The following is a 24,264-nucleotide window of genomic DNA, read 5'->3' as shown; positions in this document are numbered from 1 at the left end:
GAACCGCAGCCTGAAGAACGAACCAAGAGACTCCAAATAATATATATATATATATATATAAATATATATTGTAATGAGTCAGTACACTCCGCACAAGTCAGCAGAAGCTCCAACAGTCGCTTGCTTTACTTAGCCCGTCGGTGACCCAACAGAACAAGCCGGTCATGTACAGATGACGATTGTAATGGCCATCAGAAAGCGGTGATGTTGATAATGACTATTTTGCCCTATACTGATTGAAAGGAGGAAATAAAATGGGAGTTTTCCCCGATTTATTTTACGTTTATCTTACCAACGGATGGGGAATGGGCAGTGTATGGTAGTCCCACAATTACCCAATAATTTCGACTGTGCGAATACACGCTCACAAAGTGCATTCAGCGGAGACAGATAGAAATATGGGTAAGGGGATTAGACACTGCATGCGCAATGCATCTCAACAAACAAGGTAATCAAACAAATTGAAATAAATTACGACGTCCCAAGCTCTAGCTTCTCAGCTTATGTGCTTATTGCGAATAATGCGTGGTTATTTCAAGCCTACTGTCTCCATTTGAATGCTGCTCAATGTGCGCGTACCCTGATCGTCTTTGACTTCCGTCGTGAACAGAAGCCCGTATGTGCTGAACGCGGTCGGCGATGCATCGCGATGGAGTACGTTTTCTCGAGGCTCTCTCGAGGGGCGCCATGTTGTCACGTGACCGTGCAGGTGAGAACGGCGCTAAGGCGGGCCACACAATCTCAGTGGGAATCGGTGTGCGTGTGTGCTCACCTCATTCGTCATGTGCGCCGGACGCCCCTTTGCTTACGGACAGCTGCCCAACGCGGTGTACACCCCCCGCAAACACGTGCGCGGTCCACAACAAAGAGCCTACCCGCAGTGTCATGCTCCAGCGAATGTAGGCTACAACGAGCGTATACACCCGAGTATTGTACGGGAAGGTGAGTACTAAGCATTTGGTATTTTTATGGCCGAAGAAGAAATGCGTATAGGTAAGACGGTTCAGCAACGACTTCATTCGAAGTCGGCCAAACTGCCACACCTGCTTTCAAAGCGAAGCTTTTTACCTCTACGCCCCAAGGGTTCTGTAGCGACCGTTGGTGTCAACAGAAAACTCCCGCGAACAAATAAAAGAAGTTACTGGCGCAGTCAAAAGAAGTTACTGGCGCAGTCAATAATCGAACCTGGAATGATTAAGAAAACGGAGCGAAAAACCGTTGTCTTACCGATTGAGCTACGAGCCCACGCGGAGGCGGGGGAGACAGACGGCGCACTCACCGAGCACATTTGCTGGTTTATCCCCTGCGTTCTCGCTGAACGCGACGCAATAGCGTCACGCGACCTAACGCGTCACTGTGCGCTCCGCCCACGGCGCGTGTAGCGGCCGTGTGCGCGCCTTGCGCATGCGCTATGACTTATAAAAATTAAAGGCAGCTCACACCAACGCATGGCATCTCACTTCTCCCCCGTCTCTGCCGCCAATCTCGTCGCCTCCGTCGGCGGCGGCAGAGACGGAGGTGAAGTGAGATCGTCTAACACCGGGTTTGAGCTTCCTTTCATTATATAAAAAGAGTTTCTACTCATGTGCTTTACCAATACAACTCAACCAACCAACCGCCAATCATAGATCATGCATTGATTCATGCATTGAATATCTCTTTGCAGATAAACTGTGTGGTTAAGTGCATTTCACTTGTTTCTGCAGGTTTCACTCTTTGTAGAGCCACGAGTGTGAATTCGCATGGGTTATCGTTGTGGGTGTCGTTTACAGCTTCGCTTTCCAACCACCGTCACAGGGCGGATTGGCGCGCATGTTTTTATACAGTCCCTTTCTGTGCACTCTGCATGGAACGTTGGAATGTCGTGCATTAAACGGAAGTAATCCTTCTGGACGGAATTTTTTTCTAACGCGTTAAAACAAAAGGTGCTTTGGTGAAAAACTTCCATAACCTCTTGGATGTTTACAGCGCAACAGTTGCGTGTGGTGTGGGATGTCCTTACCGCCATAACAAGTTTCAAGTATACAATAGCTATCGCCTAGAACAAGACAAGAGTTGCAATCGACCCTAAGCTACCCACTTCTACGCACTACTTAGCGCAGTTTCTGTAGATAAGGCGATAAAACAGTGCACTAGTTAATATATAGTAGGGTGTACGGGACCAGTCAGCTGGAGCGGAAAAATATTCCTATACTGGCTATCTTTCGTTGTTCGATCGACGTATGCTGATTATGCGCCCAGTTTCCCCTTTTTAGCTGTGCGTACAAGCAATGGAAGTCGAGGCAGCTTTATTTTATTTATTTTTCTTCAAATGTAACGTGTTCGTGTAGTCTACCGATATGTTTGGAGCAAAAAACAATAGATTATTAGGTGAGATTTCCGCTAGTGCTCCGCATTTCCACACGCGTCACAGCTGGGCCAAATTAACCGGGATGCAGACCACGCATTAAAGCGAAGCTTTCTACGTATCACCTGCGATGGTGTAAAAAAACGCACTGCAGGACAGCCAACTTTGCACAATGAGTTTCTACAAAGGGCTCATCAATCACAACACATAAACACTGGGATGTCTTTACATGCATTACGGGTTTTATTGTGGCAGACTAATGCAGTTTAACGTCACACGGTTGAGTGATGATGATGATGATGATGACGATGAAAGCATTCTCTGAGAGGCGCACAATGACACGTTGATCACGCCACACGCTTGACCAATGGGAAGCACAAATCAACGAGAACGCTGAGCCAACCGAATCAACATATCCAGATGACCCAATCACCAACTAACAGACGCAAAATCATAACATCACATTCGATTAGCTTAGCGTTGTCGTAATTTTGAACTTCGGCTGATTGTATCGTGGGCTTTGAGTTTGTATCGGAGAAAGCTTCGCGTTTCATCCATCTTTCTTCTAGAAAGAGACGTTATATCTTTTACAGCAAAGCTCTCTATGGCTAGAATCCAGCAGGTCGTCTCGGGCAACAGAGCAATGTAGACAAGAATCGCACGCGAGCGTAGCACCACGTTGCGGCGCCCACTCAAATACCAGAATTGTAAAACCGCGCGCCACCCCCTCAGCGTAGAAAAAAACTGAAAAAAAAGAGAAAAAGTAGTCCAAGGGCCTTCATATTTTAATATATATAGGACGGCTTATATTTGTACTAAAAAAGTGCCTTCTAAGCAATGCATCGTTTTAAAGGTGAAGCCGACTTTAAGGAGATTGTTGTAAGCTTGTTTTATGTAAGATGGCTTTCCTACATCAAAGGTTGCACAGTGAAGCACGTCCATCTTTGGAGGGAGTATCACTACAGAAAGTGGCTCTTGTGTTATTTAAACTCTCCCGAAAGAAATTATATGAAAATTAGCCGCTAAGACGACTCTTACATTACGCCGAGTTCTATTTACTTTTCAAAACTGTGTAGTTCTCAGGAAAGTTGTAAATATTGTGGAATTCTCGTCTGCTGCCAATACACGGGCTTCTACGGGAGGGAAACGCAGACAGCCCCATGTTTGTCCACTTGAATAATGCTCTAGTTCGTCGAAGTTTTGTTCGGTGATTAACAAGCAAGTGTGCCCAATCACAAATTACAAGCAAACGTGTTCTGCTTCGTGCACACGACCCGGTCAAAGCATTTGTCGCTCACGTTGAGACTCGGTGCCACAGCTTTGCCGGTCATCCTTCCTCACAGAGTGGAAGGGCACTGGCCCTTTTCATAGATTGCCCACTAACTAAATAGTATTGGTGGCAGTAACAGCAGTAGTAATGATGTTCTGTGAAACGTCGAGACAGCCGGTATCCTTCGAACAGCACTCGACGTGTTGAAGGGCCCCTCTCGTGCGCCCAGAAGGCGCCTGGGCACTGTCAGGGCTCGGCGACCACACCCGTTAGGAGCCCGTGCACTCCCGCTGGCCCCCGGCGGAGGCGAACATACCGCGCGTGCATCCATATAGGCGCGCATAAGATGGTGTCGCCGCAGAGAGTGGGAGCCTGATAAATCTTCCGCTGAGGACCGCGACTCTCTGGGCCGCGCACTCGGGTCCGGTGTCTAAATAAAGCCGCGAAGGCGCGACCCCCGGCCTCGGCGGCAATTAAGCGCCCGTTCTTCGCCGCGCGGAGAGTACGTACACCGTTGGGAGCGCCGACGCCGTGTTTGTTTGCCTCTGTCAATTTGGGGGTCCAGAGTGAGAGGCGATAGCGATGCGGCCGCCGCGAGTAACGCGAGAGCACCCAGAGGTGGGAAAGAAGGGAGGGAGAAAGTTTGTCCTAGCGCATCGAAGCGACGCGTATATCACGATCGCCTCACTCAGGCCACTTAGACGCTTCTTTTGGGGGCTATGCAGCCCGCGGCGCTTTGCGTTCAATGTTACAGGCCCGTCGGCTACTGTTGACGGTCTTCGGCGTCTTTGCAGTTAGCCACTCGATCGAAAGAACGGAAAACTATGTTACAAATAAATAGAACAGATGGTTAATAATATTATGACCAATCAACAAATTAATTGATCGATTGATCAATCAAGCAACTTCCTCGAGCCCTCAAATTATCTGTCCCATGCCTGGCCCGTTCACCGGTATACAGGTCCCCTTCCGTGGCGTGGCACCTCATGCAATGCTTTTTTTTTTATTTTACATTTCTTCCGATAGCACACCTTACGTGCGTTGCTCTCGAACTTACAACACTCGCATACATCGCACATCTAATTGTCTACGTGATTTCCTATCGGCTCTGGCAACTCCTCGGAGGCGAAGCGCTTCTGCGACATGTCTTCGAAGAGAAGTTTTGCGCGTGGGGCCATCTAAAAGTAAAATCTGCCGTAGATCTTGGAGAATTTCAAGCTAGCCCTAAACGTGACAGCATAGCAAAGATTCTGCACTTGCAGCAGCAGAAGGCAGAAAACGAAAGAGAGGGAGCAAGGGGAATATGAACACCTATCCGTAATCGTTAATTAGGCTTCAGCTTGCATCTTAGCAGTGTTAATGCACACGTAACCCGAAAGCGGACGTGTCAGTTGATATGTGCCAATAAAGAAGAACGAAGAGCAGCGTTTGAGATAGAGAAGCCTTATCGCATTTGAAAGCGACCAAAAGTTGTGTTCCATTAAAACATGTCGTCTGCGAGCCGTTGTGGTAAGAGGGGGCAATACTTTCGTGCATGGAGTCAAGCTCTCCTTGGTCTCCCACAGGTGCTGATTGCACGCTGAGATTTAAATCGAAAATAGATGCCAAGATTCGGAAATCCCAGAACTTATAGGAATCGCATAGTACTTACCATATTTTTCCCAAGGCGCTGTTATGTCTTCCACGTGAATACATTGTACCTCACACAAGGTTCCGTGCAATCATGCACGAGAGCTTTTGTTGGTAACGCTAAGCTTGCCTCGACAGACATTGAAGTTGACTCTCGTTATATTGCCCTTTGATGGGGCCTTGAAAGTGTGGTCGAAATATATTGCTTTAACCGTTACTTGTATGCTACACCTGATCGAATTAGGTCGTAAAATGTGATTAGTCAATGTGGGATTACCGATGTTCTACAGTATAGAGTGTTCGATGACAATGAAAAGCTGCCCTTGATTGACAGTTTATTTGCTCCTCTCTCTTTCCCGCCCTGTCAATCATCAACCCCTCCCCTTCTTTCCGGTTAAACCCCGGCCTGGACGTGCGCTCTCCTCTCCAGGCGGCGGCCACCACCATGGCGGCGGCGGCGGCGGCGGCGGCGGTGGCTCGAGCAGCGCGGAGCCTGCGCTGGCGGCCGCGGCCGCGGCAGCCGCTGCGCAGGACGCCAGTGGAATCCGGCGGTATCGCACAGCCTTCACGCGCGAGCAGCTGGCCAGGCTCGAGAAGGAGTTCTGCCGCGAGAACTACGTGTCCAGGCCTCGGAGGTGCGAGCTTGCGGCCTCGCTCAACCTGCCCGAGAGCACCATCAAGGTACGCACAGCGCGCACCCCACTTCTCCTGCCCCTTGTGCACGTGCTTGGGTGGGTATAGAGGGGGAAAAGTGTAGGGAAGAGTATGCAGCCAAGACTTTCTGCTCCTTTCGGCCTTCCAGCCTACGTCATCACAGAACGCATCCTTTCGTGCCCCCTGTCTTCACGTCCTTCTCCCACCGAGTCTCGTCTGCCTTCCATCCTGACCTTTCACCGCCATTCATGTCCCTCAGGTCCCCAACTTGTTGCGAGTCCAACACATTACACGCCGGGCCCAACAACACTTATTTTTCTCTTAATTTGCGCTGTCACCCGAAAAAAAAAAAAGCTCGTGACAAAAAAAAAGCTCGTGTGTGTCGAATAATGACGTTACGAGGATATTTTCAGAAAGAACTATTACAGCCTCCTACGATAATTTGGCCTACGAGAAAATGCATGTATGCGGAAATTTTCATTAAGAAACGGAGTGGCCGGTGGCCTAAGAAAAGTGGGGGTTGTTTGAAAGGGGGTGCAGGGCTCCTCTAGGCCCTAAATGAATCGGGCTACGCCTGACTCTTTGGCGAACTCTTGCAGGGAGAGCAATCTGTCCTTAGCATGATTGGGATTCGTGGGCGTCGTCCGCTCTTCATATGATGGCACCTGTTGGGCGTGTGGGGCTCGGAGTTGACGGAGGCCCCCACAGTTTTACAAGAGGTGTCGCTAACGTTTTTTTGGTCGTGTCTCGGATTTAGCGATTTATATGCCCATGGCTATCCCGGCAGTCGAACGATACGCGGCGTTGTCTCTACTTGTTGGTGGTGCCTTTTTTTTTAGTCGAACTCGCTACGAAGCGCGCGTCCAAGGCGGAAGGTACTTTTGAGGCTACAGCAGAAACGTCCGAGTCAGCGCCCTAAAACTGACACTAAAAGTGAACACCGAGCGATGATGGCCCTTTGCTTTCCGACAGGGATGATTTAGTGGGGAATTCCAGCTGCGCCCTGGGGGCGTGCCAGAGGGATGCGTCGAGCACTCGCACGCACTTTTCGCCGTCTGCATGCACCGCTGCGACGCGTGCGGGACGAGCAAGGGCGGGCAGGGGAAGTTATTTGCGAACCTTATGCCCTGGCATGATCTTACAGTCAACTTGCAAAAGAAAAAAAAAGGCTACTCGTTTAAATAGGCGTTGTTTGCCTCGGGAGAACCTCAGAGGCATCCGCACACAGAGAACCTTAGCGTGCACGAAAAAATTTCTCCAGTGCTAGCCTGTGAGTAGAAGGAAGGAAGGAAACAAACGATTTTCCTAGAGGCGGTATTGGCGGTCATTAGTACTAACATTTGCTTCACCGCCGTAACGCCGATTATGCTGTGGTGCACCCTTTACAGGCAAATGAGGGGCGGCTGAGCATGGGAGGCTGCATCGCTGGATATCACCCCAGAATGAGTAGCAGTCAAACTGTAATAGAGTGGTGAGCTGGGCTAGTTGTTAGGGGGCAGTGCGCTGGTTTTCCACGTCACATATGTCACGCGCATGCGAAAAAATGAGCAAGCGCCTCCCGACATCGGTCTCGGCTGACGCTCCGAGCTGTGCTTCGAAGCCAGAACGGTTTGCTATTGTACAGGGGGGGGGGGGTCTAAAGAAATGCTAACAACGGAGTGCACAGCCTCCGGCTTATGCTGCCGATCTGGCAGCAAAGTCAGCAAATTGCGCGCATGCGCACTTCTTTGAGAGCGTTTGAGAGTGCGGCCTACATTTATGGAGAGTACTTGATCAAGAATCGACGCCTTACGCTTCGTCGCCACTGAGCAGGATGATCGTCGAAGGGCATCACGGTAGCTGCAATCAGCCTGCTGCGCGCTTAGCTCCCGAATGTAGTAGATAACAGGATGCTCAGTGGCGACAGAGTGTAAAAAGACGCCTCAAAATAAACGACCGGTGTCGCTTCTTGATCAAGCAATTCCCCTAACAGTAGGCCACCCTTTCAAACGCTCTGAAAAAACTACGCATGCGCGCATTTTACTGACAGTGCAGCCAGACGGAGCGGCTTGCGTCGGAGGCGGTGTGCTCCGTTGTTCGTATTTATTTTAATCCCCCCCTGTACCATACGCACATAGGCTGTCACATGGTTTAAAAGCGTAGTGCAGCGTTAAGGTGTCGGTGTTGTTTTTTCTGCGCCACAAAATCTCGCCAAGATGTGTGCTCCACTGCACAGCCGCGTAGAGGGCAAGCGTACAGAGGGCAGTTGTGGAGTCCAACACAAACCAAGGTATGTCCCACCTTGAAAGACAGGCATAGTTTATCGGCTCCCTTTGTCTTGTGGCAAGAGCTACGTGGGTCAAAGTGGTCGATGCGGGAATGCCCGCCTAGGTGAGCGTAGACGGTCTCTAAAAGCGACCACCTACCCCCGGCTAGCAGAGCACTGCCGCGCGTGCTGTTGTTACCCAGTGTTAAGAAACAACTGTTCTTTCCACATATGTCAGGCAGACAGGCCGAGAAATAATCGAAGCGTTTCACATTAAAAAACTGGGAGACGATTGTGTTTGCCAACCTTCGATAGCGCTTTGCGACAAAGAGTTTGCGTACTTAACCAGCCCGTGCCGGGAAACTTGTTCCTTCTTAATGTAACTTTGTTATCAGCCCGACAGTGGTCCGTTGTTCAGGCTTCGCGTGTGTTAAGTAAAAGGCTTTACGAGTGTTGAAGATGTGGGGGGAAAGAGTGTGTTCGAGTGGAATGCATTGTTTTCTCTCTTTTGTTCTGTTTGGTGAACGTTTATATTCCGCGCGCATCCTGTGAATAAACTACTTGCGAGTCAGCGCTCGTCTTGTCTGATCCTTTCGTCCTCATCTTTTTCACGCTGTTATTAAGATTTAGCAGTCAAAGAATGCATCACAGTTAAAGAGGGAAAAAAGCGTGCGAACAGCCTTCCACCCTTTTGAGGGGGGTACCTGCATTCCGACTTCAAAGTTTTGCTACACTCTAATTAAAGTTAGCGGATATATGTGTTCCTCGTGTTCAGGACTATAGGGTTGCCGCTGCGTCCGCTAAAAAATGGTTGGTAATATTGGCAGTCTAAATTTCAGTGAACATATTTTTGCTAAACAAAGCGTAAGCGTGGACCAGTGCCTGGTTGCGTATCGCGCTGTAAGTAATGCAAATCATTAAGTAAATCATTAAGATTATGCGGCAACTGCAATGCGGCGTAAAGACAACTTTTGTAGCTGAAGTTTTGATGATTTTGCAAGCCACACTGAAACTGATGTTGCCTGCTCTTTTTGAGCGCTACATTATTTCATAATGTTTTTGGAGAGTCGGGTACGCGTCTAATCAAGTACTTTCTGCTCACTACATGTCGGAGCTTGCACTTGGAAACTGTACACTAGCGCGCTCTGCACTGAATAATTCGAAATAGATTTACGACATTACGATGCATTCCTTATTGGAATTAATTCTTTTTGCATACACTAATCTGGGCTTGTCTTAGAAAATGAAGCAACAGTGCCTCGAATTCGGTGGCAGTGGGTCAGGTATTCTTGTCATGCCTGGGAGCGCGCCAAAAGTCGGTCCCAGACATGCCTGTTTCGAATAGGTTTTCTTGCACGCGCACGTCCACGGGGCGTGCGCATTGGTGAAGGTAGAGCCGGACCTCTGTCACTAACGGCCACCGCGCCCTCTTCGCAGGTGTGGTTCCAAAACCGGCGCATGAAGGACAAGCGACAGCGCATGGCCCTGGCGTGGCCGTACGCGGACCCGCACTTCGCGGCCTACATGCTGAACGCGGCGGCCGCTGCCTCGGGGGCCGCGGGCTACCCGTACGCTTTGCCTTTCCCCTACTACACGGCGGCGGCCGCCCTGTCCCCGCTCGGCCGCTACCACCCGTACGGCGCCGCGCCGCCCGGACCTCCGTCACCAGGACTGCAGCTGGGCAGCCCTTTCTCCCGGTCACCCGCGGATCCGGTGAGCGGAACGTCGCAAGCCACGACGCCGTGCGCCTGCCCCTACGTGCCGTACCCCGGAACGCCGCTGCCGGCCAGCCAGCAGGGCACGGCGGCGATGACGTCGAGCCGGTCTCCGCCGGCCAGAGTCATCGCTGTTCCCGAACCTATCACTTTAACGAAGGCCACGACGGAGACCTCGTCCAAGCCCAGCCTGTTCCGGCCGTTCAAGACGGACGCGGAAAAGGCCTGACTTGCCGCCCCGTGACTGGAACTCGTAGTGAACGGGTGGTCGGGGCCGTCAACTGTGTGTGAACTGTGGACACGCTGTGACACTTCGACGACCGGCCGACAGCCTTTGAACCAAAACGTGCTGTGTACAGCTGCAACATGTATACAGGCAGGGCGAGGCGTGTTCGCTGGTGACGAAGATGCGATGACAGCTACGTCAGCCCGGTGGAAAAGCCCTTTGACCCGTTGAGGCACGGTGAACCGACGGACAGCAGCGATTTCAGCCCTGGTTAAGTCAGTACCCCTGGTGGAGTCAATTTTTAAGATGTGTCAAAGAGCTCAGCAATGGCGGGTGTTTTTAATCTTCCGCGAGCACTTCCCGAAAGTCAAGCGAAGCAGAGTGGCTGAAGGCAAAAACACGAGCGTGCTGTCGACCGATGTAACGTTTACCAATCTCTCGGGCTTGGAGCGCTTTCAGTCTGTCTTGATCCGCTCAAGCTGTGCGAAAAAATCTGTCCCCACTTGTGAAACCAGCTTTCTCTGCAAATTGTAAAATGAGCGCCTGAAATCTAATTGCCTTAGCTTGGCCACAATGTTTATAAGATGCACAATAAGATGAATGCCCGCCGGACCGTATGAGTTTTGGAGAATTACTTATCTGTTAACCGAACAGACAGCCTACAAACCATGTGCTCCACGAATTTTTTCTAAGAAACAGGAATCCTACCAACAAGACTGTGCGCGTCCAAACGAGGATTGCGACAAGCTCTTGCAAGATGGGCATTCCGGGATAAAGCTTTCATCCTTTAAACGTAACCTTGGAGCGCCTGCGCGAAAATGTGCAATTTTATTGGCTTCTACTTCGTGCGCGAGAACTTTTGTTGCCATTCGTGCGAGTGCGTGAGCCTGTGCAGTGACCTGTGCCAAACTTTGAACTGCGCCAAACTGTCACGTCGCAGCAGCGCCGTTCAGTGACGCTGCGAGAAACGTGCAGTGACCATATGTGCTGAAGAACTATGAACGAACGGACTTGAAGAAAAATATAAAGAAAATCGTTCGCAGAGACATTTATTGTGAACTGCTCGTGATTTCGCCAACTGGCTTTCACGAGTATTCTTTCACGTCGCAGTAAAAATCAAAGAATTCAATGCGTGCGTTTACTTTGCAGTGTGATGATTGGAGGCGGCCTGTGTGTGCGTGTTTGGACACCACCACACGCGCATGCTTGATCGCAGTGTACTCTTTGTATACAGCACACCTGCGCGTGTATTGTTTTCGTGCAACAAATTAGATAATTTAATTCAGGTCATTCTTTGAGTTGACTTGCAATGCAGGAAGCCAAAAATATTGCGACTCCGAATACTCCAAATGGGGCGCAATTTTCTTTCTTTTAATTTTGGGGTTTTGTGCCCTGAAGCTACACTCAGGATGTGAGGCGCGAACAATGAGCTTGATATGCGTCAGAGCCAACTTCTTGCATGGTCGCAAAAGTTTAGGTCGAAATAAAAACATGCAAAGGTTTTTTTGAACAGGCTTCTTGGAGAACCTTTTGAAATGGCTTCGCGAAAGGAGAGAGCACGTGTAGAGTGAGGGGCTAGCAATCAGCGCATGCTCAGCCATCGTCTGTGTCAGCACCACCCGTAGTGCACGAGACCACCCAGATAAGACGGCTGGTTGCAGGAGACTATTAGATTTGGACCCCCTCTCCCCCCCCCCCCTTCCCCCCAACCTCCCCATTTTTTTCTCGTCGGCAATTGATTGGGAGAGGGGAGCTCGAAACATTATAGCACCTACATTCTCAGGCTTGTGAATAGGTAGGGAAGGAACACCACCAATTGCGGTTACTTATCAAAAGTGCTGGATACGAGAGGTATATAGTGCAGCGAGACATCTGCCACGCATTAATATTGTCGAATTTATGGTGCAGTATCGGGTTCTCTAAATGTCGAAGATGTAAAAATTAAGCATTGTGCTCCTTGCACTTCCTCCAAGAAAAAATTGCTACCAACGAAACTAAACCGAACACTTTACAGAAAGAAACCTTGTCGACCAGGTTACAAGAAAACAGGTTGGCGCTGATCAATGCTTCTTCCCGCGTAGAGCGAAGCCGCCCATCCGTTGCCGCGCATTTCCCCGCTCTGTCACACCTGTTGCGAGTTGCCACGAAGGGAGGACTGCAACGTGGCGCCACACAACGCGTTGCCACGAGTAGGGTTGGGGACCATTCTCTGTCACCGAGATGTACTTGCACATGCGTGGCACACTGGAAGATGGCTGCCACACAAACGCCCTCAGGGGTGAACGCTTGAACGGATCCGTCAAGCGACAAATGGGTGCAGCCGCTATCGGTCTCCTTTCTCATTTTTTGATGGGTAATAACGGTATGCATTTCGAAAGTCACTGCTATTTCTAAGTTTTTTTTTGTTTTTTCTACGATTGCGTCACCGTAATGAAACCTTGTGTTTTCTTTTTTCATCTTATTTGTTATCTACAGCGTAGTATGTGGCATCAGAACGAATCACGGTTTAGGTAGATGTTTTTTTTTTTTTGTTATTTGTGATCGTATCAATTGTACGCGAAGTTGACGAAGTCCAGCGTTACGTTTGCGGCACACCGCCGCTATACCATGGAAATTATCGTGCGTGGTGCAAGCTTATTAATAATGAAGCGTAAGTGAGGGTGCAATTTATTTCAAGTGTAATTGCAAGCCTCTGCATTTCAACGTGTAAGCGCGGCTGGTGTCCTCTCTTGCATACGGCATTGCCGACAGCAGGCAGGTTGGAAAACACCGCACAACGCGCACTCAAGGACGTTCCCGTTGTGCGTGCATGCCCCTTTGAGCACCGGCGGATGGTGACTACGTCAGTGCCACGGTAAAACGGAGCCTGGTAAGTTAAACGCGCATCCGCAAGCCGTCTTTTTTTTTTCTCCTTTTCGGACGTTCTCAAATCCGCAATTACGTTCTTTGGGGGCCGGAGTGCTCAGCGGTTTCCGGAAAAAGTCGTTTCGTTCGAGAAGTCACTGGCCTTTTAGCGGCCATTCAGATAGTAATTGTTCGCGCACTTCGAAATCAATTTTCATCGCTACCGTGTCCCCGCCGTTTCTTCTCCGTCTTTTTAGGAACGGTGCGAGTAAAAAGGGACGTCGAGACGTTTTTACAAGCAGTGCTAGAGCCTCGGTCACCCACCCCCATGTCCGCACTTTCCCACGCCGTCGCAGCGCAAAGGCTGCGCCGACAGATCTTCCAGTAAAGCACTGGAACAACGACCCGCGCTCGCATCTTTCGGCCCCAAGGCGCCTCGTTCCGCGACAAGCCTGTACGCGGGTCTCCCGAAGCGTCACCCTAAGCTGGGCTCCGCGTTCGTTTCGAAGCAGACTGTCGTTAGGGCGAAGAAAAGGCGCCGGCCGCTCGGTCCTCCTCGTCAACGCAAGGGCGGCGAGGATCAGAGGGAAGACGAGCCACCGAGGCCATTCTTGGCTGGCCGCAGCCAACAAAGGAGCACGAGGGCTGCTGGGTTCAACCACGTCTTTTTCCCCCGTCCGCGACCGAGTGCCTGGGAAAAGAGGACAGGCGCCGAGGCGCATCTCGCCGGCCTTGTGGTCTACGACGGAAGGGGAAGAACAACGTTGTCTGAGCGGCGCTTTCAGGAACAAATTTTGTGAGGCTGTGCTCGAACAGCAATCGACACCCACTGTGCTCGTTTTGTTACGCTGCATCTACAGTACCGTAAACTAAAAACACTCCACCAAGGTGACGTCCGATCGCGTTATTTTGAGCAACGCGGCGCCTGGCACTACTTCGCACTGCAAAAGTTTTTCGGATTGTTTAATGTAAAAACTTAAGGCTATCGTTAACGTAGGGCACGGAGCAAGAATATATTCTTGCTCCGTGACGTAGGGTAACCTAACCTGACTTAACCTAATCTTACTTTATCTAACAGAATCGACCACTTAAAATACCTAGGAACTTAATAGCAAAATCAACAATACAATATTAATTGAAACAAAAACAAAAGAAACGAAAAACCACGCGCCGGAGTCGAACCTCGGCCCTTTAAATAACGAAGCCAACACGTCACCACTACGCCTTTATACCAGACGTTCCTCATCGCGCCAGCCCAGCCGTAAATATACGAACAGCATCGGACGACACTTAGCCATGGCTGCAGTGCTGAGCTTGAGCGTCGTCGGACGTCACTCTAGACACTGAGTGTTTGTTAAGGTGAAAAAGAGTTCCGTGGTCAAGCAGACAGCCATTGCACGGGTATCAACGTTAGTGCATGAAGACAGCTTCATACCAAAAGTGGAAAACGTCGATTCGTATCGTAGCCGTCGTTTTCTTTGCGGTACCAACGGCGAAACGCAGCGGGGGCATACAACGCGTTTACACCAACAGCTGTTTGTGACGTTGTAGGAAGGCACACGTTTAAGATATCGTATCTTCTCTCCTTTGTCCACGTCTAGTTTGCGCACCGTTTTCTTTTTTTAAGTACGTACCAACTAGCTCCGCAACATGTTTTGTTAGATTATAAAAAAAATAGCGGAAAAGCGATGCTCCCTAGTTGACCGAACGGGGTGATTGACCGAAGGGCTAATTTGCCGTCACAGCCGCATCGCCGGCACCGCTACCGCTGTTCTCGTTTCTGTGTGCGAGTATCGGCCAGTAAACTAAATGTTCTTCCTGGGAAAAAAAAAAAAAAGTAAGTTCTTTTCTGTGTTTTGCGGTAAAGCTAACTTTAGAGCAAAGATTCTCCTTATCTTATTTCTGACGGGGGCTCTTACTCAGCTACTAAACTGACGTTACACGGATACCGTGTTGTATGTCGAGTCTCACCAAACGCTCTGTGGCATAGCCAACCTTCGAGCGCGCCTTGCGGCAAAGCAATGGCGCATACCCTCGTACACAACTCCGGTGAAAGCGCAAGACGGCAGACAAAGCGACAGACGACGCAAAGAGAACCATAAAGGTGAACAAATTTAGTTGAACAGACGGGGTAAATCTTGATCTGAATGAGAGGCAAACCCAGGGTTTGATTTCGCCTTTGACACGAGTTCGCATTCGTCACACCGCCATAGCTCTTATTTATCCTCAGTACTTCGTAGGAGAACACGCAGAAATGTAGCGGCAGTACTAGGACGTGACATGATGTGACAGAGAAAAAGGTAGAATGAGTGCTTTTTTTTAAAGCGAATTAACGGTGGAGTTGAGCCGTCACTCTGTGGAATGGTTGGCCTCAGGCCAGGTGCTCTTGGGCCTTGGCTGCAGCCCTGGCACGGGTGACTGGAGATATCTTGTCAGCGTGGTCGGAGCAGGCCATCAGGCCCCCCACTGATGGAAAAAAGGATTGGAGGTGGGAGTGAGAGGTGGGGCGGGTAGTCAGGGCCACACCATGTGACAGGAGACATTCGGAGAAGGGCAGTATTCGCCGCGAGATCGACATGTAGGTGGCGACAGCGTCGCGCTGCTAGTGTGGATACTCCGCTGAGCGGCCCGTAAGAATGCACACTGTGGGCGCGCTTCGTGCCTTTTTCCCGCCGTATGTGCGCACGAAAGGCGAAAACAAGAGTGGTATGCTGTAGTTCGGTTCCTGAACGTTCAATGTGTAGCATGGAAGCGGCAGTAAGTTTTCATTAATACGCCAAAAAAGCGACGACCCATCGGGAATCTCAGAACGGCCGTAATAGTGACAATGAACTTGTACGCCGCCGGTGGCTCGTAGCAAGCACAATCTTTCCAGACTATGGCTTTGAGCCTTCAATAAAAGCATAAATAGAAAACAAATCATGAAGCCTCGATCTCTGAAATTCAGTTTACAACGGCAATCTCAATCGCTTTCACTGGTAGCATGACGCATTCTTGCATTTGTGGAATGCCCTTAAATGGTCACGCCACTTAACTGCTTCGACATTATTTGAAAGAGCTTACGATAGTTTTGTGTGTTCAAAAGGTGTTCCTGTAAAACCGCTAAACTTTCTCCGTTTTTTCAGCTTCAGTGAATTTTACCGCTTGCTTCAGAGTGCAGTAGCGCTTTGTTGCGATGAAAAATTGTTCTCACAGAGATTCGCCCCTGCTAGAGGGAAGAAAAAGGTAATGAAGGGAAGAAAAAGAAAACTGCAAAATAGGCGCTGTTTTTTGCGTGCCTATATTGACCTATATTATTACATAGTCTTTACAAGAAGCGTAGCATGTTGCTGAGTTGGTGCGCGTTAATTTTTCACGCAGTGCGTAAAACGGGAAAACCTCGACAGCGACGACTCTCAACAAGGGTATTTGTTTAAAAAAAACACTGTGAAAGAGTGTTTGCCATTTCCCTTTTCAGGAACGGGTTGGATCACAGAATCGGAATGTAACCCCGATACCCGTGACAAGAAACGTCTGAGCAGCAAGCCCATCACCTCTCATCACTTATATTCGGTCTTTGCTTCTATCGTTCATTTTTGCCCGTGCTACTGATTGAACCCATATAGTTGTTTCTTCTGTGGCATGTTCCTTGACATATGCCACTTGATTGATTTGGTGCCACATTCTGTGCCACACAGCATTTTCGTTTACAATCAGCGTTTGCCTTGTGCAATGCCACGGTGTCGTTTTTTTGTTTTTTTTTTTAAGCGAAGCTTTCTATGCTTCACAGGTGGCGTCGTTCGTCGCGCAAAACGCACTCCAGGAAAACCAGTTTACACAATGCATGGGTTTCACAATACATGATGATGTTAAGCAAAAGGACATCAAGCACTTCAAGAAAAAAATATTTCGGTTAACGGAATCGAACCTGGATTCCTCGCGTCAAGAAGCCGACGTCTGTTCGATTCTGTCATTCCGATACGGTCCAAGGAGTTTGGTTTTTGGACTTTTACTCAGGTTGCATGGAGTTTTAACCCCATGCAAACTTGGCGTTTTGATTATCTTTTTCTTGTTAAGAAAGTCGCTTTGATATTTTTATTATCATCCGTTATACGTGAACTGCACAACACGTCATGCGCCGCAAAGGACGCCTGTGAGTATCTGTTGCACATTAAAGCTGGTGAATTCCGGTATTCACAACCAACAGCTGCTTATCATCTCCTCGTCACCAGCGCGCATGGAACAGTATCGAGAGTGGGATGGTGAGCCTTCGCAATGGGGAGTGGGTGTGAATACTGTCTGTTACCAGCATGAGGAACGAAGGTAGCAGTGAGATAGGAATCAGTATTCGCATGAGGGACACGACTTGATGGATGCACCACGAGTCGCGCGGCTTTTATACTCAGGGCTCTTCACTTCCTGGAGAAAATGATAGCGTCAGGTTTTCCCCGTAAGCGACATTATAAAAGGAAGTGTAAATCCTCGGTCGCCCGAAGAATTTGTTATTGACCCAAATACGTTTGACCACGAAGAAAAAAAATGCCTGCAGTTAGAAAGTATCTCTCTCGGCAAAGTAAAATTTCGCTGAAGGCGTAAGGCTAAGTAGCAACTTCCAATCAAAACGAAAATTGTGACCGCAAGTATTCAGTCCCTTGAGGTTTACGTCGGTGACGGCTCGCAAAAACATGATTGCAAGTGAGTTACATTCGTGCACGCTTGAAGAAAATGACCAAAACGTAAACAAAGGCATGGGAAGAAGGCCCTCCATGGGCCTAGATACAAAGTCCACCTGAAGTTATTTTTAAATCATAAACTGATGTGGCTCACTCGTAACATGACAATAAGACAATAATTGTGCACGTTTGAAAACCCCCTTTCTCGTTTTAATAAGGTTTTTTGAGCCTAGATAGAAAGTTTGTGTGTGTATATAAGCGATATTGGGCGGGGAGGCTAAATAGCTTATGGTAGTGAAAATAAATTATCGAATTTTGAAGAGACGTTGCTTAAACCCCAATTTCACTATACTGTTTGCAGAGTTTATATATATATATATATATATATATATATATATATATATATATATATCAAGGTTGCAGTCGTCATTGCCAGTGCTATTCGGCTTTTTTCGAAATATATAATAGGGCCGAATGACGTGTGCTTGTCACGTTTCTTTGATTCATTGATAAATAAGCGAAAATATAAGTCGAGAAAAAATCCGCCGTTTTCCGGGAGCGGGACTCGAACCCACATCTCCGCATAACCGGTGCGGTGCGTTAACGCACCGCACCGGTTATGCGGAGATGTGGGTTCGAGTCCCGCTCCCGGAAAACGGCGGATTTTTTCTCGACTTATATTTTCGCTTATTTATCAATGAATCAAAGAAACGTGACAAGCACACGTCATTCGGCCCTATTATATATTTCGAAAAAAGCCGAATAGCACTGGCAATGACGACTGCAACCTTGATATGTATCTTTACCGAGTCCCTCGTCCCGTATCTCTCTGTTCTGCTACATGCATTACGAGGCACTGGCTCCAGCAGTTCGGATATGCCAATTGCTAACCCCGACCTCCGACCACGTTCTACGTGGCGGCCGCTGGGAAAGAAGACGTTCTACGTCTCCCGCGGTAGTCGAGGGGCGGCGCTAGTTGACCGGCCTCAGAGCTCTTGTAAATATAAACCCCCGCCTTAAAGTCGAGAGAGAAGCCGCTGTGGGGATAGCGTAATTGGTTAACGCACCGCACCGGTTATGCGGAGATGTGGGTTCGAGTCCCGCTCCCGGAAAACGGCGGATTTTTTCTCGACTTATATTTTCGCTTATTTATCAATGAATCAAAGAAACGTGACAAGCACACGTCATTCGGCCCTATTATATATTTCGAAAAAAGCCGAATAGCACTGGCAATGACGACTGCAACCTTGATATGTATCTTTACCGAGTCCCTCGTCCCGTATCTCTCTGTTCTGCTATATATATATATATATATATATATATATATATATATATATATATTGCCGCGAACCATACATTGGGTTTGTTTATTTGTGTTTTGCTTTTACCGCCCGGCTGCGCCGGTCTGTGTTATCTCCGTGCCAAGGGAAGCGCGTGTTCCATTCCTTCTTTCTGTGCCGCATGTGTTATCTGTTGTGATAGGGAGAGCATTCCGATTTACGTGAACATCCCGGAATAATCTTCTTGCATCTACAATGTTCTCGATGCGAATCGATGGTTCCAGAACCACGCGCGCCGAAAGATAAAAAGCCTGCAGAGCAGACGCCGGGGCATTCGATTCGACGTCACTCGCCTGTGCAAGTCACTTTGTTGACCGCTGCTTCGCCGCCTCTGTATTCTTTTGAGTTGTTAGGGGAGCACAAGTTCGCTCCAATAAACGTGTTTCTCATTCAACACCACTGCATCGTCCTTGTCTTCGTGACATCTGGTGGAGGTGCTGGGTACGCACCCTTCATGCCCACTACAACCTCGAAAAGCCGCCAAGCCAGTCCAACAAGAGCCAGCCCCCGCCTGCAAGATTTACCGCCCGAGTTCGGTCTTCTGCCAGAAGGGCCCAAGAGAAAGAACGCTGCAACCAACACCATGGTGCAAGAAACAACGTCGCCAATCATCCTGCAGCAGCCCCGAGAACCGCCATCGTTCCGGGGAGCCCCCGCTGAAGACCCCGAAGAATGGTTGGAGAAGTTGGAGCGCGTCCGCATCTTCAACAGGTGGGACGATGAAGAAACGTTCCGGCATGTCTTCTTTTACTTAGAAGATGCTGCTCGAACTTGGTTCGAGAACCATGAGAGCTCTTTGACCGACTGGACTCAATTCAAGAGGGAGTTCCTTAAGACCTTCACTACCGTGGTGAGAAAAGAGCGAGCTGCGCTTTTGCTTGAAACTCGAACGCAGCACCCCAACGAAGGAGTCGTGATTTTCGTTGAGGAGATGAAGCGACTTTTTCGTCGTGCGGACCCTGAAATGACCGAGGAAAAGAAGCTCAGGTTTCTAATGCGAGGAGTGAAGCAAGAGCTTTTTGCTTGTCTAGTCCGTAACCCTCCGAAGACAGTGGCCGAATTCGCGTCTGAGGCGGCCGCGATGGAGAAGACGCTAGAAATTCGAACCAGGCAGTACGACCGCCCCGTCAACGCGCTGTTCTCGGAGACCATCGGTGCTGCAAATGGAAGCTCCGATACATTGCGAGAGACCATCCGAGCAGTGGTCAGGGAGGAGCTTCGGAAGCTTTTTCCAACGACGCCGCAACCTCAAGTGGCTTCCCTGACCGACGTAATCCGAGAAGAAGTCAAAAACGCACTGGGAACTTCTACGCCGTCGGAAGCACCCCGCGAACCACAAGCCATGACCTACTCCTCGGCTGTTCGTCAACCCCGCCCTGCTCCAACCCGTCGTCAAGAGGCTGAGCCATACCGCCGTCCAACGCCGCCCGCCCGACGCCCTGTAGACCAATACCAGACGCCAAGGAAGACCGACGTGTGGCGAACGCCCGATAATCGCCCGCTGTGCTACCACTGCGGAGAGGCCGACCACATCTACCGTCGCTGTCCCTACAAGAGGCTCGGTTTGCGAGGGTTCTCCGTCGACGCACCCCGCCCCCGAACTGGCCAGCACCCATCGGAGATCGAAGAGTACCTGTCCAACACCAGCCGTCGACCAGCCCGTTTCAACCGTTCGCCGTCACCCTACCCATACCAGTCGCCGAACCGCCGCAGCAATGCTGAGTTCTCACGTGGAAGGTCCCCCAGCCCACGCGGGGGAAACTAAAAGCAGCAACTTCTGGAGGTAAAGTTGCACGATCGCGGAAAAATGAAAACCCTCCAACGACGCAACGACTCGCGGAAGACAGTGACTCACAACATGCCCTCATCCCGACGACCCGACCCAGACCTGACGAGACTCCCGTACACGACGAGACGTCCGCTGAGAAGACGATGACAACGACGACGCACAGTGCCCGACCGTCAACACGCACAAGCCGAGATGCGACGCCCCGACGCACCCGGAACTCGAGGAAGGCGGCATCCGACGTCAAGGTGTCCATCGACGGCTTTGACGTAGTCGCCCTCGTAGACACGGGAGCCGACTATTCGGTAATGAGCGGACCATTTGCGTCTAAACTGAAGAAAGTTATGACCAGATGGGACGGTCCGCACATACGCACAGCAGGAGGCCACCTCGTGACGCCAAGTGGAATGTGCACATCGCGCGTCACCATAGACGGCACAACGTACCCTGCGGCGTTCGTCGTTCTGCCTAACTGCTCCCGCGACGTGATTCTCGGAATTGACTTTTTGACGGACAACGGCGCAATAATTGATCTGCAGACCAAGTCGATAACATTTTCCTCCGATCACTCCACGACGCCGCAACCGAACCCCGATCACCGTGCTGCTGTCAGGATCGCCGACGATCACATCACCCTGCCACCCCGCGCAAGCTTGATGATCGCCGTCTACTGTGAGGATGCTGCTTCTGACATCGACGCTATCGTAGAGAGTGATCGAAGGTTGCTTCTCGACCGCGGCGTCTCCGTCGCAAGAGGCATTGCGCACTTTAAGCAACGCCAATCTCACGTTTTGGTCACTAATTTCACCGAAGAGTACCAGCATTTAAACAGGGGAGCTGCAATTGCGTTCCTCGAAGAAACGCAAGAAGCAAGTGATGTGATCGCAGTCGCCGACTTTGAACGCACACCCGTAGAAACATTCAAGCTCCCGCAGCCATTCGACGTGAATCCGGCGCTACCGCAAGAACAACGGAAAAAATTATTGGCTTTGCTGCGTCGCTATAGCGAATGTTTTTCGTCGAGCGCAAAACTACGTCAGACCCCTCTAGCGAAGCACCGAATAATAACCGAAGATGGAGCCCGACCTACCCGACAGTCACCGTACCGCGTCTCTTCACACGAACGGGAAGCCATCCGGACTCAAGTCGACGACATGCTGAGCGATGACATTATACAGCCATCGAAAAGCCCCTGGGCTGCGCCCGTCGTACTCGTAAAGAAAAAAGACGGCACATTACGGTTTTGCGTTGACTACCGGCGACTGAACAAAATCACGAAAAAGGACGTGTACCCCCTCCCCCGAATCGACGACGCCCTCGACCACCTCTGCCACGCGAAGTACTTCTCATCGATGGACCTGAAGACCGGCTACTGGCAAATTGAAGTGGACGAGAGAGACCGAGAGAAGACTGCATTTATAACCCCAGACGGCCTATACGAGTTCAAGGTGATGCCGTTTGGGCTGTGCACAGCACCAGCGACGTTTCAAAGAGTCATGGACACTGTGCTAGCTGGCCTTAAGTGGCACACCTGCCTCGTATACCTCGACGACGTAGTGGTATTCGCCCGGACTTTCGACGAACACCTTGCAAGGTTGGAGTCTGTACTCGAGGCCATTCGTACGTCGGGGTTGACGCTGAAGCCTGAAAAGTGCCGTTTCGCATACGGGGAACTCAAGTTCTTGGGCCACGTCGTCAACGCCGCGGGAGTCCTACCTGACCCGGCAAAAACTTCAGCTATCGCGAACTTCCCTAGGCCGAAAGACAAGAAGGGCGTGCGGAGATTTCTCGGGCTGTGCGCATACTACCGGCGCTTCGTCGCAAACTTCGCACGCATTGCAGAGCCACTCACGCGCTTGACGAAAGATAGCACCCCTTTCAGCTGGGAAAACGACCAAGAAAAAGCATTCGGCGAGCTGCAAAAACGCCTGCAAAGCCCGCCCGTGCTCGCTCATTTCGACGGAAATGCCGAAACGGAAATGCATACGGACGCCAGTGATATCGGCTTGGGTGCCGTCCTTGTCCAAAAGCAAAGCGGCTGCGAAAGGGTAATCGCCTATGCCAGCCGTGGTCTGTCGAAGGAGGAGAAAAACTATTCTGCCTCTGAGAAAGAGTGCCTGGCTATTATATGGGCGATTTCAAAATTTCGCCCATACGTGTATGGAAGGCCATTCAAGGTTGTAACAGACCACCATGCGCTGTGTTGGCTCGCCAATTTGAAGGACCCCTCTGGCCGTCTTGGGCGGTGGAGCTTGCGCCTGCAGGAGTTCGACGTTGCCGTCGTTTATAAATCCGGCAGGAAACACTCCGACGCCGACTGCCTGTCCCGCGCCCCCGTCGACCCACCACAAGACTCTGATGAAGACAGCGCGTTCTTCGGGATCGTGACGGAGAGCGACCTAGCCGCCCAGCAGCGTGCCGACCCCGACTTACGCGTCATAATCGAGTACCTCGAGGGATGCAACGTTGCCGTTCCTAGGACCTTCAAACGCAGCTTACCAGCATTCAGCCTGAGAAACTCCGTCCTTGTGAAGAAGAATTTCTGCCCCGGAACAAGAGCGAATTACCTCCTCGTCATCCCCGCGGACCTTCGTGACGAAATTTTGGAAGCGTGCCACGACGACCCGTCTTCCGGACATCTGGGCACAGCCCGCACTATTGGAAAAATCAAGGCGAGGTACTACTGGCCCGGCCTTACCTCTGACGTCACCCACTACGTCCGGAGCTGCCGTGACTGCCAGCGACGAAAAACGCCGCCGACAAGACCCGCCGGACTTCTGCAACCGATCGCCGTCCCATCGAGACCATTTCAACAGATTGGAATGGACCTTTTAGGCCCGTTCCCTACGTCACGATCACAGAACAAGTGGATTGTCGTAGCGACAGACTACATGACGCGCTACGCAGAGACCGCCGCTCTTCCGAGGGGGACTGCACAAGAAGTGGCGAAGTTCTTTATAAGCCAAGTTGTGCTACGACATGGAGCCCCGGAAGTCCTAATCACAGACCGCGGAACGGCATTTACTGCAGAGCTGATGCAAGGAGTATTACGCTACAGCAACACGGATCACCGAAGAACGACGGCGTACCACCCCCAAACGAACGGACTAACGGAACGTCTGAACAAGACGATTGCGGATATGCTGTCCATGTACGTCGACGTTGAACATAAGACTTGGGACGAAGTCCTCCCGTATGTCACGTTTGCGTACAATACAGCGACGCAGGAAACTACGCAGATGACACCGTTCGAGCTTGTCTACGGAAGACGACCGACTACGATGCTCGACGCCATGCTTCCGCATCTAGAAGACGACGACCTCAACGCCGACGTCCAAGGATACCTTCAACGTGCGGAGGAGGCCCGCCAGCTCGCTCGAGTTCGTATAAGGGACCAGCAGCTGGTGGATGCCGGCCGCTACAACCTCCGACGCCGAGACGCCGAGTACCGCCCAGGGGACCGTGTGTGGGTTTGGACTCCCATCCGACGACGCGGACTCAGTGAGAAGCTCCTGCGACGGTATTTCGGACCCTACAAGATTCTACGACGTGTTGG

At 50.5% G+C, this 24,264-nt stretch overlaps 1 protein-coding gene and 1 long non-coding RNA gene across 3 annotated transcripts in view; both read left to right on the top strand.

The window, feature by feature from the left end:
* The window catches only part of Eve (homeobox protein even-skipped), a 37,165-nt gene extending 25,950 nt beyond the window's left edge, over window positions 1-11,215 (top strand). For both annotated transcript variants that reach the window (XM_077706179.1, XM_077706180.1), the window contains exons 2-3: window positions 5,677-5,927; window positions 9,583-11,215. In XM_077706179.1, coding sequence (XP_077562305.1) covers window positions 5,677-5,927; window positions 9,583-10,089 — 758 coding nt within the window. In that variant the 3' untranslated portion in view covers window positions 10,090-11,215. The remainder of the gene's footprint in view (window positions 1-5,676; window positions 5,928-9,582) is intronic.
* Window positions 11,216-12,656: 1,441 nt separating this feature from the next.
* Window positions 12,657-24,264, top strand: part of LOC144178381 (uncharacterized) — a 70,491-nt gene continuing 58,883 nt past the window's right edge. Inside the window, exon 1 of the long non-coding RNA XR_013324006.1 lies at window positions 12,657-12,955. This is a non-coding gene — a long non-coding RNA (uncharacterized LOC144178381). The remainder of the gene's footprint in view (window positions 12,956-24,264) is intronic.

This window comes from Haemaphysalis longicornis, unplaced genomic scaffold (assembly GCF_048455015.1).
Source record: "Haemaphysalis longicornis isolate Haplotype H1 unplaced genomic scaffold, Haemaphysalis longicornis Haplotype H1 scaffold_4, whole genome shotgun sequence".
NCBI lineage: Eukaryota > Metazoa > Arthropoda > Arachnida > Ixodida > Ixodidae > Haemaphysalis > Haemaphysalis longicornis.
The sequence above is the reverse complement of the archived record's forward strand: the minus strand, read 5'-3'. Positions and strand labels throughout refer to the sequence as shown.